Below are 20,765 nucleotides of genomic sequence, written 5' to 3'. Positions count from 1 at the left end.
TACAACCAAGAACAATGGCACGTCACAGACTAGGAGCGATGCCACGGAGGTCCGTTTAAACATAAACAGGAAGTGCCTGACCCAATACAGTAATCACACAACAGCTCATGCTCACAGCAGGCAATGGCTGCAGTCTCTTTGCTCGAGTCTCACTGCACAAAGGTAGGAGGAAGCTTCTGCAGATGCTGGGGACTGGCACCGGACAGGAAGAGAGCAGAGGCCAGGATAAAAAGCTGGGGAGTACAAACTGCCATGCGATAGGGGACATCAGGAGAGAGGGAAGGTAGGTGGGGTGGGGGGTGAGTGAAGTAAGGAGCTGGGAGTTGACAGGTGGAAAGGGAAGGGGCTAAAGGCAGAATCTGACAGGAAGGGACAGAAGGAAGTCAGTTCCCTCCTGGTGAACTTTTGCCTGCTTGCCCTCTCCCGGTCTCCCGGCTCAGGAGCAGCCGCCGTACTGGGCAAAATCAACTGACTCACATGGTAAAGACGAGGCAATGGCAGGCCTGGGTCGCTTTCCCCCCTCCCCTGAGGGAGCCTGCATGTGGCCATCACTCAAAAGTCCTCAGACAGAATTTACAACAGCACAGCACAGGCTATTCGCCCATCACATCCGTGATGGCCACGATACTGCACGTCAGGGACATGGGAGGCTTGGGCAGCTGGAGGAACTCAGTGGGTCAGGCAGCATGCAGTCGACATCATAACATAGTACAGGCCCTTCCACCCACAATGTTGTGCCAACCTTTTAACCTATTCCAAGATCAATTTAACCCTTCCCTCCATTTTTCTTTCATCCATGTGCCTATCTTAAATATCCCTGATGTATCTGGCTCTACCACCACCCCTTCCAGTGTAAAAAAAAACTTACCTCTGACATCCCCCTCCCCCGATATTTCCCTCCAGTCACCTTGTATTAGCCATTTGCACCCTGGGAGAAGTCTCCGGCTGTCCACTCGATCGGTGTCTCTTATCATCTTGTAGGCCTCTATCAAGTCACTACTCATCCTCATTCACTCCAAAGAGAACTCCCTCGCTCACTCAGCCTGTCCTCATAAGACATGCTCTCTAATCCTGGCAGCGTCCCGGTAAATCTCCCCTGCACCCTCTCTATAATCTTTCCGAAAACGAAACAACCAGAACTGAATGCTCAATTGAATACTCCCAAGCAACACACACAAAATGCTGGAGGAACTCAGCCACAACTGAAAAGAATAAACAGTCGATGATTTGGGCAGAGACCCTTCTTCAGGACTGGAAAGGAAGGGGGAAGACGCCAGAATAAAAAAATGCGGGATGGGGAGGGGAAGGAGGCTAGCTGGAAGGTGATGGGTGAAGCCAGGTGGGTGGGAAAGGTCAAGGGCTGGAGAGGAAGGAGTCTGATGGAAGAGGAGAGAGGACCATAGGAGAGAGGAGGGGTCTCAGGGGGAAGTAATAGCCAGGGGTGAAAAAGTGAAAGGTCAGAGTGGGGAATAGAGGATGGGGTGGGGGGGTTGGACTTGTTTACAGGAATGTATACTACAAAATACTCCAAGATATTTCAGGCCCACACCCCTCCAAAAACAATTTGCTGGACACATCTTTAAATTTCTCCGCTCTGAGCTCTATAAATACAAGCCTCCTCTTTGGTTTTTGTTGGTTAGGGAGGCCTCCAGCACTGAAGATTCCCAGGAATACCTTTCATGCCGTCCCACGCCTCACTGTTATGACCACTCTTTGTAGTTTCTCATTGAGGTTACAAAGCCTGTTTTAGGGGTTTGAAAGCGGCAGACCCCCATCCGCTCCCTCTCTGACCCCCAAACGGGTACAGAGTTTGGGGGAGACTGGCAGTTAGTCACAGGGACGGGAGGAGCAGAGAGGAATGAGGGTACGACGCGGGGTAGGGTGGTAGGATGTATTCATACAGACTGGGGTGGGCTGAAACCAGCGGAGGAGAGGTTGGGGCTAGAGTGTAACTAGGGGAGAAGGCGGGATGGGCACGAATAAAGGCAGAAAACTGGGAACGGAGGGGCGGGTGATATAGGCAGATGGCCGGCAGCAGAAAGAGGTGAGCGACACTGGGAGGCGGCCCGGGAGGGGAGGGGAGGGGGAGATGATCTGACACTGGGAGGCGGCCCGGGAGGGGAGGGGAGGGGGAGATGATCTGACACTGGGAGGCAGCCCGGGAGGGGAGGGGAGGGGAAGATGATCTGACACTGGGAGGCGGCCCAGGGGGTGGGGGGGAAGAGATGATCTGACACTAGGAGGCAGCCCGGGAGTGGGGGAAGATGATCTGACACTGGGAGGCGGCCCAGGGGGTGGGGGGGAAGAGATGATCTGACACTGGGAGGCGGCCCAGGGGGTGGGGGGGAAGAGATGATCTGACACTAGGAGGCAGCCCGGGAGGGGAGGGGGAGATGATCTGACACTGGGAGACGGCCCGGGGTGGTGGTGAACTGACACTGGGAGGCGGCCCGGGGGGTGATCTGACACTGGGAGGCGGCCCGGGAGTGAGGGAAGATGATCTGACACTGGGAGGCGGCCCGGGAGTGGGGGAAGAGATGATCTGACACTGGGAGACGGCCCGGGAGTGGGGGAAGATGATCTGACACTAGGAGGCGGCCCGGGGGTGGGGGGTGTGACCGACAAATGGACAGGAGGGTGACACATTTCCAGTCAACAGGGGTAAAGGGGTGGGTAGACGAGTGACGCGTCGGAAGGTGGTTGGGTGACCACGACATCGAGCGAAAGGGACGGGAGGCTGGGGAGGGGGATAGGTTGGTGTGTGACCGTATGACAAGGAGGGAAACGGGCAGCCCTGGGCGACACACACAGGGAGTGAAGGGCGCACATGTAGCGGGGGGACCCGGGCTCGGGATTTCGGCTGGCACCCACCTGAGGGGCAGGGGGGCCCCGGGAGCTGCTCCTGTTCTCTGCTCTTCATACCACCGCTGTCTACCAGCTCGCCACTGCGTCTCCCCGCCTCGCTCGGTTCCTTTTTTTTTGATACTTTGCTGGAAATTCCCAGTCGAGGCGCGCGCGCTGATTGGTCGCCAGGCGGGGGAATCCCCTGCGCCGAGCACGTGACACAGTCCGGGGTGACGCACTTGGCAACGCGGCCGGCAGAAACCCCGGACAGGATTCCAACTGCCCAACTCGAACAGACGAGAACAAAACCAAAACCCAAACTGGATTCCGAACAGAAAATGAAAACAAAAATCTGTGATCCCGGTGCAACGTCGGCGATGTCTTTCTTCCTTTAACTCGCACAATGCGCGTTGATATCAAACCTGAAATTAAGTCAAAATGGTTCAACGGTTGCATTTAATATCAGAGAATGTCTACAGTATACACCCTGCAATTCTTACATCCACCAGAGAAATTCTAAGAATGAATTACAGAAAACGTCAGAACCGCAAAGTCCCACCCATAAGCAGCAGAGAAGCATCAATCCTAACCCCTCCCTTCCCCACCCCCCACCCCGTTCTAGCAGAAAGCATCAGCCCCCCACCACCACCACCACCCACCACCCACCGTGCAGGCAGACCGGGGGGAGAGCGAGAGACTCTGAGAGCTACCTGCTGTCTCGATGTTTCAATCTCCCGCGATGTCTCAGTTGGCGACAACGGCCAGCAATTGGTTTGTCCACAGGGTGGCACTTCAGAGGCGCAGCTGGAGACGTCAAAACGCCAGGCCGCTCTGCCCGTTCAGAGAGTGAGAACCCACAGTCCGTGAGGGACAGCAGTCCAAGCTGCAACTGTAGGTCACAGACTCCGACAGAAACCCCGCCACCTTGAAAAGAAAAAAAAACAGACGTGACATCGACCTGTTCTGCGGACAAGCAGGAAGAAATCACTCAGGTCCACAAAGAAGATTGTGGAAGCTGGAATATAGGGTTAGGGTCAGCAGGTCGAGCAGCATCAGTGAGAAAATGCTGGAATCACTCAGCAGATGATGCAACATCTTTGTCTTCTTAGAAGCTTGAGGAAATCCAGCATGCAACCCTGACCACGCCTGGAACATGAGGCAGTTCACCAAACTACTCCTTTTACTTTCAAAAATTATTCTGCTATTATTGGAACGTGTGGTTTACATTTGGATGGTGATTTCTTGGGAGGATTGAGCAATCTGGCACTTCGCTGTCTCCGAGGGAGTTCGGTGAGTTTTGACGCAGAGTGTGTGGTCTGGAGGCCAAGAAGCCTGGAGTCGGGGCATGAGCCTATCTCTCACCGACCTCCTCATTCATTGTCCATTCATAAATCTGATGCCAGGGGCAATTATCTAAATACAACCAATTTATTACTGACAATGCAAAGGCAACGGACAGGAGCTCAAGAGGTTTTGATTGGTCTTGAGAAGGGCTTCAGCCGATACGTTGACTGTCCATTCCCCTGTGTAGTTGGCTGGGTTCCTCTGGTAACAGACAGGAGATGGATTTCTAGCTAACAGGCTATTTTACAGCTGGTTTTGAAATTACGACACAAGAGAGTCTACAGATGTTGCAGATCTGGATCTCTCTCTCTCTTTCTTTTGCCCGTTTGGCATGCTGGCATTTAGGGTAACAATGAAGGCATTCCACCTCCGGAGGTGTCCCGGGCTTCATCTCGGATTTCACTGCTGTCAGTCGACTCAGGAACACCGTCACACTCAGATGTGGAAGGATTCTTCATTGGTGTGTCCATAACAGTTTTGTTTTGCCAGTCAGGGTTGTTGGCCCTGAGCTGAACCCCCGAACCTGGAGGACCGGTGGACCACTCTGAGTCTGCAGGAGGTATGAAAGCCAGAAGCCCTACACCACCAAGTTCGAGAACAGCTGCTTCCCTTCAACCATCAGGTTCTCCTCCAACTGCTGTAACCTTAATTCTAGTATGAAACGCTACGGACCACTTCTTGCGCTGACGTTGATTCATCTCTGTTTTCTTTTCTGAGCACATATCTTGATTTGCCTTTTACCTGTCACTAATTATGTTGTAATTGCTGAATCATGTTTGGGAAAAGGGGAAGGGAGAGGGGAAGGAACAGAAAGCACCGGAGAGACATTGTGTAACGATCAATATGCCAATTGTTTGGAATTAAATTACCTTGCCTGGTGTCCCAGGGCTGGGTGTGTCTGCCCCCATGCCACCCTTCCCCTGCCCCTGGCTCTCCCTCTCTGCCACCTGTCCCACGGTACTCCACCTCCACCATTCCCAACACCCACCAGATTTACAAACTTGCTCTCCACTCCACGTTCACAAATACAGGAAGTCTTAGGCACTCTAACTATATGTATAAGATGTCATCAATAAACAACAACGGAATGCGGAATAAATACAGTGACAGAGAAAGCAGACACGGGATGGAAAGCCATAACAAGGTCAAGTCCATCTTGTTGTAAAGAGATCGATTCTATAGTCTTATAATATAGAAGCTGTTTGGCTGAATCTACGTGCCTGAGATGCTACTACAAGCAAACGTCATTATACCTGTACCTCACCATATGTCAAAGTTCAAGGTACATTTATTATCAAAGCACGTATACTTGACACAACCGTGAGATTCGTCTCCTTGCAGGCGGCCACAAACCAAAGAAACATAATAAGACCCCTTTAAAGAAAAAAACACGGACAACAAGACCATCAAACACCCCATGTGTTTGAAAAAAAGAATACATTGTACAAACAATTTAAAAAATGAACAAAAAACATTAACCGCAGATCCCAGAAAGTGAGTGCACAGCCTCGGAGTTACTGAGGCCAGTGAGGTGGGTCCAGGAGCCGGCTGGCTGCAGGCCACAGTCACAGAATCAGCTCAGTGCTGAAACGCCTTTATGAAATTGAGCAAACAGTAAAAAATTAAACAGATGCACAAGGAATATGAGCAGCTGCCCAGCACGTTCAGTGCTGAGGAGAGTGAAGCCCGTCCAGGAGTCCGATGGCTGCAAGGCAGGAGCCACTCCCAAAGCCGGTGATGTGGGACGCAGGACTCCTGCGCCTTCAGCCCCCAGCAGCAGCAGGAAGAGTCCTGTCCGATGAGCGCTTGTTTATTTTCCACTCTTGTCCCTGATGATTTTCACCCTGCTCAACGTTTCAGCTGAGTGGAGTATTAGAACTGACTGCCGGTCAGTTCCACCACACTAATTCCCCAGAGTTGGCCGTAGCTACGCTCTCTGCTCTCACCTACGACAAACCCACCAGGAGACCACAGAGATGTCAGATTGCTTCAAAGGCCCATAAAAACATTACAGGCTGAAATGGATTGCAGTTCAGAATAAGAAGAGGAAGTATCTTTAGAAGAAGGAGAATATCTGGTAGTTTTGTAAGCTGTCTGCAAGATATCGCTGATGGTCACTGACACCATCTTGCTGGAAGATGGGAGTAGTGCACTCATCTTGCCTTGATTTAAAGGAGAGTTGATATTTCTGGCCTAAGACCTTCATCAAAAACCAAAACCACTTCTAGGCATACTTAATAGATCCTGGAAACCAGTATGAAGACATAAGATAGGTTTCCCCCAGAAACCTCTACCACATTCACCCAGAAACAGATCATCTGGGCATTATCATTGTAACAGACTTCTGCTTTCTGGAAACCAACACTTTTCCCCAATTCGTCCAAGCCAATTAAGTTCTCAACTTTCGAACCATGTCAAGTTATTGTCATTTAACTATGTACAGTACATGTGTACTACCAAACGAGACAACAGTACAGTAAATGTACACTGTCAAACGAGACAACTGTACAGTACATTTATACTGTCAAACAACAACTGTACAGTACATACATACTGTCAAACGAGACAATCGTACAGTACATTTATACTGTCAAACAACACAACTGTACAGTACATATATACTGTCAAACGAGACAACTGTACAGTACATTTATACTGTCAAACAACAACTGTACAGTACATAGATACTGTCAAACGAGACAATCGTACAGTACATTTATACTGTCAAACAACAACTGTACAGTACATACATACTGTCAAATGAGACAATCGTACAGTACATTTATACTGTCAAACAACACAACTGTACAGTACATATATACTGTCAAATGAGACAATCGTACAGTACATTTACACAGTCAAATGAGACAACTGTACAGTACATGTACACTGTCAAACGAGACAACCGTACAGTACATTTATACTGTCAAACAACACAACTGTACAGTACATATATACTGTCAAACGAGACAACTGTACAGTACATATATACTGTCAAATGAGACAATCGTACAGTACATTTACACAGTCAAATGAGACAACCGTACAGTACATGTACACTGTCAAACGAGACAACCGCACAGTACATAGATACTGTCAAACGAGACAATCGTACAGTACATTTATACTGTCAAATGAGACAACCGTACAGTACATGTACACTGTCAAACGAGACAACCGTACAGTACATGTACACTGTCAAACGAGACAATCGTACAGTACATTTATACTGTCAAACGAGACAATCATACAGTACATGTACACTGTCAAACGAGACAATCGTACAGTACATGTACACTGTCAAACGAGACAACTGTACAGTACATAGATACTGTCAAACGAGACAATCGTACAGTACATTTATACTGTCAAACGAGACAATCATACAGTACATGTACACTGTCAAACGAGACAATCGTACAGTACATGTACACTGTCAAACGAGACAACCGTACAGTACATGTACACTGTCAAACGAGACAATCGTACAGTACATAGATACTGTCAAACGAGACAACCGTACAGTACATGTACACTGTCAAACGAGACAACTGTACAGTACATTTATACTGTCAAACACAACTGTACAGTACATATATACTGTCAAATGAGACAACTGTACAGTACATATATACTGTCAAATGAGACAATCGTACAGTACATTTACACAGTCAAATGAGACAACTGTACAGTACATGTACACTGTCAAACGAGACAACTGTACAGTACATTTATACTGTCAAATGAGACAACTGTACAGTACATGTACACTGTCAAACGAGACAACTGTACAGTACATGTACACTGTCAAACGAGACAACCGCACAGTACATAGATACTGTCAAACGAGACAATCGTACAGTACATTTATACTGTCAAACGAGACAATCATACAGTACATGTACACTGTCAAACGAGACAATCGTACAGTACATTTATACTGTCAAACGAGACAATCGTACAGTACATTTATACTGTCAAACGAGACAATCATACAGTACATGTACACTGTCAAACGAGACAACTGTACAGTACATGTACACTGTCAAACGAGACAACCGCACAGTACATAGATACTGTCAAACGAGACAATCGTACAGTACATTTATACTGTCAAATGAGACAATCATACAGTACATGTACACTGTCAAACGAGACAACCGTACAGTACATTTATACTGTCAAACGAGACAACCGTACAGTACATGTACACTGTCAAACGAGACAATCGTACAGTACATGTACACTGTCAAACGAGACAACTGTACAGTACATGTACACTGTCAAACGAGACAATCGTACAGTACATGTACACTGTCAAACGAGACAACCGTACAGTACATGTACACTGTCAAACGAGACAATCGTACAGTACATAGATACTGTCAAACGAGACAACCGTACAGTACATGTACACTGTCAAACGAGACAACCGTACAGTACATGTACACTGTCAAACGAGACAATCGTACAGTACATGTACACTGTCAAACGAGACAACCGTACAGTACATGTACACTGTCAAACGAGACAATCGTACAGTACATGTACACTGTCAAACGAGACAACCGTACAGTAAATGTACACTGTCAAACGAGACAATCGTACAGTACATGTACACTGTCAAACGAGACAACCGTACAGTAAATGTACACTGTCAAACGAGACAATCGTACAGTACATGTACACTGTCAAACGAGACAACTGTACAGTACATGTACACTGTCAAACGAGACAATCGTACAGTACATGTACACTGTCAAACGAGACAACCGTACAGTAAATGTACACTGTCAAACGAGACAATCGTACAGTACATGTACACTGTCAAACGAGACAACCGTACAGTACATGTACACTGTCAAACGAGACAACTGTACAGTACATGTACACTGTCAAACGAGACAATCGTACAGTACATGTACACTGTCAAACGAGACAACCGTACAGTAAATGTACACTGTCAAACGAGACAATCGTACAGTACATGTACACTGTCAAACGAGACAACCGTACAGTACATGTACACTGTCAAACGAGACAACTGTACAGTACATGTACACTGTCAAACGAGACAATCGTACAGTACATGTACACTGTCAAACGAGACAACCGTACAGTAAATGTACACTGTCAAACGAGACAATCGTACAGTACATGTACACTGTCAAACGAGACAACCGTACAGTAAATGTACACTGTCAAACAAGACAATCGTACAGTACATGTACACTGTCAAATGAGACAATCGTACAGTACATGTACACTGTCAAACGAGACAATCGTACAGTACATAGATACTGTCAAACGAGACAATCGTACAGTACATGTACACTGTCAAACGAGACAACTGTACAGTACATGTACACTGTCAAACGAGACAACTGTACAGTAAATTAAATATTGTCAGGTACAGAACAGATTAACCACTGATAAATACGATGTGGTAGGTTAGATCACATTGAATGGTGGGACAGGATTGAGTTTCTACTGACAAGAGAAGGGGTAAAGTTGGACCACTGGCACCTCAAAACCAGTTGCTTTGGACAGGTGGGGCTCATCAACCTTGGATGACAGCCTGCCCTTCCCCTGGACTACACCTGGAGATGGGGAGCCCGCTGCACGGGCAACAGCCAGATCTTCAAATCTTCCCACCCAGGTTTGCGCCCTGGAGAGGTCACAGTCCACCAGAGGCAGAAACCCATGGTCCCCGGGATCAATGCTGCCTACTACTACATTACTGTGTACATGCCTAAGGCTTTTACACAATATATCTACGTGCCTAAGGCTTTCGTACATTAGTGTACCTGCCTTATGCTTTTTTACATTACTGTATACCTGTCTAAGGCTTTTGTGCAGTACTGTATATGTGCCCAAAGATTTTGACCCTTACTGCATACGTGACTGAGACTTTTTGTACAGTCCTGGATATGTGCTAAAGGCTTTTGTACAGTCCTGTATACATGTCTGTATTTTGTACAGTACTGTATACGTGCCTAATGCTTTTGTACAGCACTGTATATGTGTCTGTATTTTGTACAGCACTGTATACGTGTCTGTATTTTGTACAGTACTGTATACGTGTCTAAGGCTTTTGTACACTCCTGTATACGTGCCTAAGGCTTTTGTACAGCACTGTATATGTGTCTGTATTTTGTACAGTACTGTATACGTGTCTAAGGCTTTTGTACACTCCTGTATACGTGCCTAAGGCTTTTGTACAGCACTGTATATGTGTCTGTATTTTGTACAGTACTGTATACGTGTCTAAGGCTTTTGTACACTCCTGTATACGTGCCTAAGGCTTTTGTACAGCACTGTATACGTGTCTGTATTTTGTACAGTACTGTATACGTGTCTACGGCTTTTGTACACTCCTGTATACGTGTCTAAGGCTTTTGTACAGTACTGTGTGCTGCCTAAGGCTTTTGTGCAGTACTGTATACATCCTAGGAATTTTGTACATTACTGCATCCATGTCTGAGGCTTCTGTACAGTACTGTATATGTGTCTACGGAGTTGTGCAGCGCTGTGTGTCACCAAATGCTCTCACTTCTACAGATGTATCCTGAATGTCATCTTTTTCTGCAGCCCAAATGAGGGGTCTCGGCCGAATTGTCCAGTACACTCTTTTCCAATCAATACTGTCTGGCCCACTGAGTTCCTGCAGCACTTTGTGAGTGTTACTGTGAAAATATCCTGACTGGTTTCATCATGCTCTAGTACAACAGTCTCAATGCATAGATTCCACACCCCTCCCCCACCCACAGACACTGCGAGTCCCACCAGTTTTCTGCGTCAGATTACTTGTTGCTGTTATCTCTGTTTCTCTTCCCACAGATGCTGCCTGACCTGCGGAGCCACTCTGACATTTATCCCCGAATCCGAGTGCCTGCAGCTGTTCCGATTTTTGGAAAACATCCCCAGTCAGAGTTTCCAAGCTGAGGTCTGACAAAGCAAAACCTGTCACGTCACTGGAAAGAGAGAGCACAAGAGTCAGATCACCACCATGTGGCAGAATTAGTTCCCTCTTTCGAATTACAATGAAGTAAATCAATGATATCACAACCAGTAGTGATGAGTGAGAGATTGCTTGCTTTATTGTGACCATACACTGAATGACCACTTAATCAGTTAGACGAGTAACTGGAATAGGTGAGGACTTTATTCCTTGGAACGTAGAAGACTGAGGGGAGATTTGATAGAGGTGTATACAATTATGAGAGGTAAATGCAAGCAAGCTGTTTCCACTGAGATTGGGCGGGACTAAAACCAGAAGTTATGTGTTAGGGGTGAAAGGTAAACATTTAAGGGAAACATCTTCACTCAGAGAACGATGAGCCTGTGGAATGAGCTGCCAGCACAAGTGGTGCATGTGAGTTTGATTTCAACATTTAAGAGAAGTTTAGATAGGTAACTGGATGGTAGGAGTATGGAGGGCTGTGGGCCCGGTGCAGGTCAATTGGAGTGGTCAGTTTAAATGGTTTCGGCATGGACTAGACGGGCTGAACGGCCTGTTTCTGTGCTCTACTTCTCTATGACTCTGAAGATCCCTGATGAAGTAGCCACGGAGTGTATATTTGTAGTCTTCTGCTGCTGTAGCCCTTCCACTTCTATGTTCAAAGCACTGAGCCTTCAGAGATGCTCTTCTGCAAACAACTGTTGTAACACCAGATTGTTAGAGTTACAGTCACCCTCCTGTCAGCTTGAGCCAGTCTGGCCATTCTCCTCCGACCTCTCTCATTAACAAGGCGTTTTCGCCCGCAGAGCTGCCACTCACTGGGTGTTTTCTGTTTTTTTGCACCTTCCTCTGTAAGCACTGGAGAACGTTGTGTGTGGAATCCCAGGAGATCAGCAGTTTCTGAGATACTCAAATCCCTCTATCTGACACCAACAATTATTATTCCACAGTTAAAGCCACTTAAATCAAACTTTTTCCCCATTCTGACCCTCTTGACCATGTCTGCATGCTTTTATACATTGAGTTGCTGCCACACAATCAACTGATTAGATATTTGCATTAATGAGCAGACGTACCTAATGAAGTGGCCGCTGACTCTAGTTCTAGCTCTGGGCAAAAGTAACAAAGTTTATCCCTAACAAACTGCCCATTGAAAGTGGTTGTAAACTGCTTTCTTGAATCACCCACAGTCCTGGTGAAGGTGCTCCCACATTATTGCTGTGGAGTAACATACACAAAACGCCGGAGGAACTCAGCAGGTCAGACAGTGTCTATGGACAGAGTAACACACACAAAATGCTGGAGGAACTCAGCAGGTCAGACGGTGTTGATGGACAGAGTAACACACACAAAATGCTGGAGGAACTCAGCAGGTCGGACAGTATCTATGGACAGAGTAACACACACAAAATGCTGGAGGAACTCAGCGGGTCAGACAGTGTCTATGGACAGAGTAACACACACAAAATGCTGGAGGAACTCAGCAGGTCAGACAGTATCTATGGACAGAGTAACACACACAAAATGCCGGAGGAACTCAGCAGGTCAGGCAGTGTCTATGGTCAGAGTAACACACACAAAACGCCGGAGGAACTCAGCAGGTCAGACAGTGTCTATGGACAGAGTAACACACACAAAATGCTGGAGGAACTCAGCAGGTCAGACAGTGTCTATGGACAGAGTAACACACACAAAATGCTGGAGGAACTCAGCAGGTCAGACAGTGTCTATGGTCTGAGTAACACACACAAAATGCTGGAGGAACTCAGCAGGTCAGACAGTGTCTATGGACAGAGTAACACACACAAAACGCTGGAGGAACTCAGCAGGTCAGGCAGTGTCTATGGACAGAGTAACACACACAAAACGCTGGAGGAACTCAGCAGGTCAGGCAGTGTCTATGGACAGAGTAACACACACAAAATGCTGGAGGAACTCAGCAGGTCAGACAGTGTCTATGGTCAGAGTAACACACACAAAATGCTGGAGGAACTCAGCAGGTCAGACAGAGTCTATGGACAGAGTAACACACACAAAATGCTGGAGGAACTCAGCAGGTCGGGCAGTGTCTATGGACAGAGTAACACACACAAAATGCTGGAGGAACTCAGCAGGTCAGACAGTGTCTATGGACAGAGTAACACACACAAAATGCTGGAGGAACTCAGCAGGTCAGACAGTGTCTATGGACAGAGTAACACACACAAAATGCTGGAGGAACTCAGCAGGTCAGACAGTGTCTATGGTCAGAGTAACACACACAAAATGCTGGAGGAACTCAGCAGGTCGGGCAGTGTCTATGGACAGAGTAACACACACAAAACGCCGGAGGAACTCAGCAGGTCAGACGGTGTCTATGGTCAGAGTAACACACACAAAATGCTGGAGGAACTCAGCAGGTCAGACAGTGTCTATGGTCAGAGTAACACACACAAAATGCTGGAGGAACTCAGCAGGTCAGACGGTGTCTATGGTCAGAGTAACACACACAAAATGCTGGAGGAACTCAGCAGGTCAGACAGTGTCTATGGTCAGAGTAAAACACACAAAATGCTGGAGGAACTCAGCAGGTCAGACAGTGTCTATGGTCAGAGTAACACACAAAATGCTGGAGGAACTCAGCAGGTCAGACAGTGTCTATGGAAATGAATAAACAGTCAATGTTCCCAGCTGACAGCCTTCATCAGGACTCACGGAAGGGCTTGTTCTGTGCTGTATCTCAACAAACAAATCAATCAATCAATAAATAAACAAACATGACTATATATTACATAAATATCATCCCCAAAAGCAAGGATAATGAGGTAGCAATCATGGACCATTCAGAAATCTGCTGGCAGAGGGACAGACACAGTTTCTCAGTCTTTGAGTGTGTACCTTCAGTCTCCTGTACCTCCTCCCTGATGGCAGAGGGGAAGAAGCTGTTCCTGAATCACTGAGTGTGTACCTTCAGGCTCCTGTACCTCCTCCCTGATGGCAGAGGGACAGACGCAGTTTCTCAGTCTTTGAGTGTGTACCTTCAGGCTCCTGTACCTCCTCCCTGATGGCAGAGGGACAGACGCAGTTTCTCAGTCTTTGAGTGTGTACCTTCAGGCTCCTGTACCTCCTCCCTGATGGCAGAGGGACAGACGCAGTTTCTCAGTCTTTGAGTGTGTACCTTCAGGCTCCTGTACCTCCTCCCTGATGGCAGAGGGACAGACGCAGTTTCTCAGTCTTTGAGTGTGTACCTTCAGGCTCCTGTACCTCTTCCCTGATGGTGGCAATGAGAAGAGTACATGCTCACAATGGTGCGGATCTTCCATGGTGAACGCTGCCTTCCTGAGGCATTGTATTTGGACCCCTTATCCAAGAAAGGATGTGCTGATATTGGAGAGGGTTCAAAGGAGGTTCATGAAAATGATTCTGGGATTGAAAGGCTTATCACATGATGACTGTTTGAAAGCTCTGGGCCTGTTCTCACTGGAAGTCAGAAGCATGAGGGGTGACCTCATTGAAATCTATCGATTGTTGAAAGGCCTCAATATAGAGTACATGGAGAGGATGTTTTGTATGGTGGCAGAGTCCAGGACCAGAGAATGCAGCCTCAGAATAGAGGGACGTCCTTTTAGAACGGAGATGAGGGGAATTTCTTTAGCCAGAGGGTGGTGAATCTGTGGGATTCATTGGCACAGGCAGATGTGAAAGCTAGGTCACTGGGTATATTTAAGGCAGAGGTTGATACATCTTTGATTAGTCAGGACATAAAGGGACACAGGGAGAAGGCAGGAGATTGGGACTCAGAGGAAAATGGATCAGCCATGATGAAATGGCAGAGCAGACTCAATGAGCCAATAACCTAATTCTGCTTCAATATCTGATGGTCCTATGGTCTTATGTCCTCGATAGTGGGGAGGGTTGTGCCCATGAGGGAGTCTATAATCCTCTTAGGACCATTGTGTATCAGAGCCTACACACCAGATGGTGATGTAACCAGTCAGAATGTTCTCTGTGATACATCTGTAGAAATTTGCAAGTCATTGGTGTTATTCCAAGTCTCCTCAAATTCCAAATGAAGCCGATCCACTGTCTTCATGATTGAATGGTCCATGAACTCTAATGCATCGTTCCTACCATTTCACATCTCTGTTTTGTACTCTGCAGTATCTTCAGGTCTTTTCGCTGTACTGCTGTTGCAAATCAACAAAAGTCAGACCATTTATGTCAGTGATAACTAATCTGATTCGGATTCTGAGTCTCGACTCTGAGAGTCTGGGATCAAGGACTTGAGGTTGTAGGCCCAGATGGGGGCCTCTGTGTGTGTGTGTGTGTGTGTGTGGGTGGGAAAAGGGTTTGTTTCCTGTTGTTGTTGTGCTGCTTGGTATAATTTGCAGTACATCTTAGGCACGCTACTGTGTGTGGTAAATAAGTGACTCTCGAATCTGAAATCCTGCGGGAGCGACACAGTAGCATAGTGGTTAGGACAACACGATTACAGTGCTGGCTTCAACTCCCGCCGGTGCCTGCAAGGACTTTGTACGTTCTTCTCGTGACCAGGTGTGTTTCCTCCGGGTGCTCCGGTTTCCCCCACAGTCCAAAGACGTGCGGATCAGTAGGTTAACTGGTGCCACGGGTGTAATTGGGCGGTGCAGTCTCATTGAGTCAGCGGGTCTGTTACCGTGAACCCACACAGTCACAGATAGACAGTGGCAGGAATTGAACCCAGGTCACTGGTACTGGGAAATGCTACTGTGCTGCCAATCGTGCGACACAATTCATTTCATTAAAACATGCAGACGTAGTCAGAGGTTCAGTTGTTGTTCAGACCAAACATCAGATTGGGAGAAATACCAACACAGCGACTGACCATGTTGGTTCCACACAGGGTAGTTTGAGGATCTCAGAAACTGCTGACCTCCTGTGATTTTCATGCTCTAGGGTTTACAGAGAATGGTGCGAACGATGCAGAAACATCCAGCGAGTGGCATTTCTGTGGGTGAAAACGCCTTCTTAATGCGAGAGCTCATAGGAGAATGGTCAGACTGCAGTAACTGAAATAAACACGTGTACAATAGTGGTGTGCATCTCTGAATGCACACTAAGTTGACCCTTGAAGTGGATGGGCTGCTCCACACCAGCCCCCACCGAACAAAGGTCTGTGAGTGAGCTGCCGTGCTGAGCATCGCCACGGGGGGGCAGTAGCGACACGGCCCAGAGTGCGGCTGCCAACCGAGGCTGCGGCGAGGAGAACGGCCACAGTTCCTGAGGTCTCGGTGCATTCCCAACGCCTCTCGCAGCCACACACTTCCTGCCAGTGTTACGCTCCCTTTGAATATCCGGAAGCATTGAAAACTTCTCTTAAAATGTCCTTTTTTATCGCAACTGGGCTTCACCTGCTTCAGGAATCTGTTGATTGGATTCCCCCTGGGTGGATAAAGCAGCTTAGAGTAAACCAGGCTGTCACAGAGTGTGGATGTCCCACAGAACCTCCCCCACTCTCAAAACCCGTGAACGCCTCCATCCCCGACACCTTGAACAACATCTCCCAGCGTTACGTTGCAATGTGGGTGGCGACTTTGCCCCTGTATCCGCTCCCGGGTTCCAGACCCACTCAGGCGGCTGTGACTAAATACACGCCAGGCACCCCAATCCCCATGCGATGCAGAGTGGGAGGGGCAGGACTGAGGGAGTGTCACTGTCGGAGGGACAGGACTGAGGGAGTGTCACTGTCGGAGGGACAGTACTGAGGGAGCGTCTCACTGTCGGAGGGACAGGACTGAGGGAGTGTCACTGTCGGAGGGACAGTACTGAGGGAGTGTCTCACTGTCGGAGGGACAGTACTGAGGGAGTGTCTGAGGGACAGTACTGAGGGAGTGTCTCACTGTCGGAGGGGCAGGACTGAGGGAGTGTCACTGTTGGAGGGACTGTACTGAGGGAGTGTCTGAGGGACGGTACTGAGGGAGTGACACACTGTCAGAGGGACTGTACTGAGGGAGTGTCACTGTTGGAGGGACAGTACTGAGGGAGTGTCTGAGGGACGGTACTGAGGGAGTGATACACTGTCAGAGGAACAGCACTGAGGGAGTGTCTCACTGTCGGAGGAACAGTACAGAGGGAGCGTCTCACTGTCGGAGGGACAGTACTGAGAGAGTGTCACTGTTAGAGGGACCGTACTGAGGGAGTGTCTCACTGTCGGAGGGACAGTACTGAGGGAGCGTCTCACTGTCGGAGGGACAGTACTGAGGGAGCGTCTCACTGTCGGAGGGACAGTACTGAGAGAGTGTCTCACTGTCGGAGGGACAGTACTGAGGGAGCGTCTCACTGTTAGAGGGACCGTACTGAGGGAGTGTCTCACTGTCGGAGGGACAGTACTGAGGGAGCGTCTCACTGTTAGAGGGACCGTACTGAGGGAGTGTCTCACTGTCGGAGGGACAGTACTGAGGGAGCGTCTCACTGTCAGATGGACAGTACTGAGGGAGTGACTCACTGTCGGAGGGACAGTACTGAGGGAGTGTCACTGTTGGAGGGAGAGTACTGAGAGAGTGTCTCACTGTCGGAGGAACAGCACTGAGGGAGTGTCACTGTTAGAGGGACAGTACTGAGGGAGTGTCTCACGGTCGGAGGGACAGTACTGAGGGAGTGTCACTGTTGGAGGGACTGTACTGAGGGATGGTACTGAGGGAGTGACACACTGTCAGAGGGACTGTACTGAGGGAGTGTCTGAGGGACTGTACTGAGGGAGTGTCACTGTTGGAGGGACAGTACTGAGGGAGTGTCACTGTCGGAGGGGCAGGACTGAGGGAGTGTCACTGTTGGAGGGACTGTACTGAGGGAGTGTCTGAGGGACGGTACTGAGGGAGTGACACACTGTCAGAGGGACTGTACTGAGGGAGTGTCACTGTTGGAGGGAGAATATGAAGCAGTGTCACTGTTGGAGGGAGAGTACTGAGGGAGTGTCACTGTTGGAGGGACAGTACTGAGGGAGTGTCTGAGGGACGGTACTGAGGGAGTGATACACTGTCGGAGGAACAGCACTGAGGGAGTGTCTCACTGTCGGAGGAACAGTACTGAGGGAGCGTCTCACTGTCGGAGGGACAGTACTGAGGGAGTGTCTCACTGTCGGAGGGACAGTACTGAGGGAGTGTCACTGTTAGAGGGACCGTACTGAGGGAGTGTCTCACTGTCGGAGGGACAGTACTGAGGGAGTGTCTCACTGTCGGAGGGACAGTACTGAGGGAGCGTCTCACTGTTAGAGGGACCGTACTGAGGGAGCGTCTCACTGTCGGAGGGACAGGACTGAGGGAGTGTCACTGTCGGAGGGACAGTACTGAGGAAGTGTCACTGTCGGAGGGACAGTACTGAGGGAGTGACACACTGTCGGAGGGACAGTACCGAGGGAGTGTCACTGTTGGAGGGACAGTACCGAGGGAGTGTCTCACTGTCGGAGGAACAGTACTGAGGGAGTGTCACTGTTGGAGGGACAGTACTGAGGGAGTGTCTCACTGTCGGAGGGACAGGACTGAGGGAGTGTCACTGTCGGAGGGACAGTACTGAGGGAGTGTCACACTGTCGGAAGGACAGTACTGAGGGAGTGTCGGAGGGACAGTACTGAGGGAGTGTCTCACTGTCGGAGGGACAGTACTGAGGGAGTGTCTGAGGGACAGTACTGAGGGAGTGTCTCACTGTCGGAGGGGCAGGACTGAGGGAGTGTCACTGTTGGAGGGACTGTACTGAGGGAGTGTCTGAGGGACGGTACTGAGGGAGTGACACACTGTCAGAGGGACTGTACTGAGGGAGTGTCACTGTTGGAGGGAGAATATGAAGGAGTGTCACTGTTGGAGGGAGAGTACTGAGGGAGTGTCACTGTTGGAGGGACAGTACTGAGGGAGTGTCTGAGGGACGGTACTGAGGGAGTGATACACTGTCGGAGGAACAGCACTGAGGGAGTGTCTCACTGTCGGAGGAACAGTACAGAGGGAGCGTCTCACTGTGGGAGGGACAGTACTGAGAGAGTGTCACTGTTAGAGGGACCGTACTGAGGGAGTGTCTCACTGTCGGAGGGACAGTACTGAGGGAGCGTCTCACTGTCGGAGGGACAGTACTGAGGGAGCGTCTCACTGTCGGAGGGACAGTACTGAGAGAGTGTCTCACTGTCGGAGGGACAGTACTGAGGGAGCGTCTCACTGTTAGAGGGACCGTACTGAGGGAGTGTCTCACTGTCGGAGGGACAGTACTGAGGGAGCGTCTCACTGTTAGAGGGACCGTACTGAGGGAGTGTCTCACTGTCGGAGGGACAGTACTGAGGGAGCGTCTCACTGTCAGATGGACAGTACTGAGGGAGTGACTCACTGTCGGAGGGACAGTACTGAGGGAGTGTCACTGTTGGAGGGAGAGTACTGAGAGAGTGTCTCACTGTCGGAGGAACAGCACTGAGGGAGTGTCACTGTTAGAGGGACAGTACTGAGGGAGTGTCTCACGGTCGGAGGGACAGTACTGAGGGAGTGTCACTGTTGGAGGGACTGTACTGAGGGATGGTACTGAGGGAGTGACACACTGTCAGAGGGACTGTACTGAGGGAGTGTCTGAGGGACTGTACTGAGGGAGTGTCACTGTTGGAGGGACAGTACTGAGGGAGTGTCACTGTCGGAGGGGCAGGACTGAGGGAGTGTCACTGTTGGAGGGACTGTACTGAGGGAGTGTCTGAGGGACGGTACTGAGGGAGTGACACACTGTCGGAGGGACTGTACTGAGGGAGTGTCACTGTTGGAGGGAGAATATGAAGCAGTGTCACTGTTGGAGGGAGAGTACTGAGGGAGTGTCACTGTTGGAGGGACAGTACTGAGGGAGTGTCTGAGGGATGGTACTGAGGGAGTGATACACTGTCGGAGGAACAGCACTGAGGGAGTGTCTCACTGTCGGAGGAACAGTACTGAGGGAGCGTCTCACTGTCGGAGGGACAGTACTGAGAGAGTGTCACTGTTAGAGGGACCGTACTGAGGGAGTGTCTCACTGTCGGAGGGACAGTACTGAGGGAGTGTCTCACTGTCGGAGGGACAGTACTGAGGGAGCGTCTCACTGTTAGAGGGACCGTACTGAGGGAGCGTCTCACTGTCGGAGGGACAGGACTGAGGGAGTGTCACTGTCGGAGGGACAGTACTGAGGGAGTGACACACTGTCGGAGGGACAGTACCGAGGGAGTGTCACTGTCGGAGGGACAGTACTGAGGGAGCGTCTCACTGTTAGAGGGACCGTACTGAGGGAGTGTCTCACTGTCGGAGGGACAGTACTGAGGGAGCGTCTCACTATTAGAGGGACCGTACTGAGGGAGTGTCTCACTGTCGGAGGGACAGTACTGAGGGAGCGTCTCACTGTCAGATGGACAGTACTGAGGGAGTGTCTCACTGTCGGAGGGACAGTACTGAGGGAGTGTCACTGTTGGAGGGACAGTACTGAGAGAGTGTCTCACTGTCGGAGGAACAGCACTGAGGGAGTGTCACTGTTAGAGGGACAGTACTGAGGGAGTGTCACTGTTAGAGGGACAGTACTGAGGGAGCGTGTCACTGTCGGAGGGACAGTACTGAGGGAGTGTCTCACGGTCGGAGGGACAGTACTGAGGGAGTGTCACTGTTGGAGGGACTGT

At 49.3% G+C, this 20,765-nt stretch overlaps 1 protein-coding gene across 3 annotated transcripts in view; it reads right to left on the bottom strand.

Moving 5' to 3' along the window:
* LOC140737405 (transcription factor RelB-like) overlaps positions 1 to 11,118 on the bottom strand; it is an 87,235-nt gene extending 76,117 nt beyond the window's left edge. For 2 of the 3 annotated variants that reach the window (XM_073063891.1, XM_073063892.1), the window contains exons 1-3: positions 11,041 to 11,118; positions 3,555 to 3,768; positions 2,872 to 3,266 (exon numbers count right to left, since the gene is read on the bottom strand). In XM_073063891.1, coding sequence (XP_072919992.1) covers positions 2,872 to 2,920 — 49 coding nt within the window. In that variant the 5' untranslated portion in view covers positions 2,921 to 3,266; positions 3,555 to 3,768; positions 11,041 to 11,118. Of the gene's footprint in view, positions 1 to 2,871; positions 3,267 to 3,554; positions 3,769 to 11,040 lie in introns of those variants that run through there. The other variant, XM_073063894.1, reaches the window with a different exon arrangement.
* Positions 11,119 to 20,765: the final 9,647 nt, after the last annotated feature.

This window comes from Hemitrygon akajei, chromosome 12, assembly GCF_048418815.1.
Source record: "Hemitrygon akajei chromosome 12, sHemAka1.3, whole genome shotgun sequence".
NCBI lineage: Eukaryota > Metazoa > Chordata > Chondrichthyes > Myliobatiformes > Dasyatidae > Hemitrygon > Hemitrygon akajei.
The sequence above is the reverse complement of the archived record's forward strand: the minus strand, read 5'-3'. Positions and strand labels throughout refer to the sequence as shown.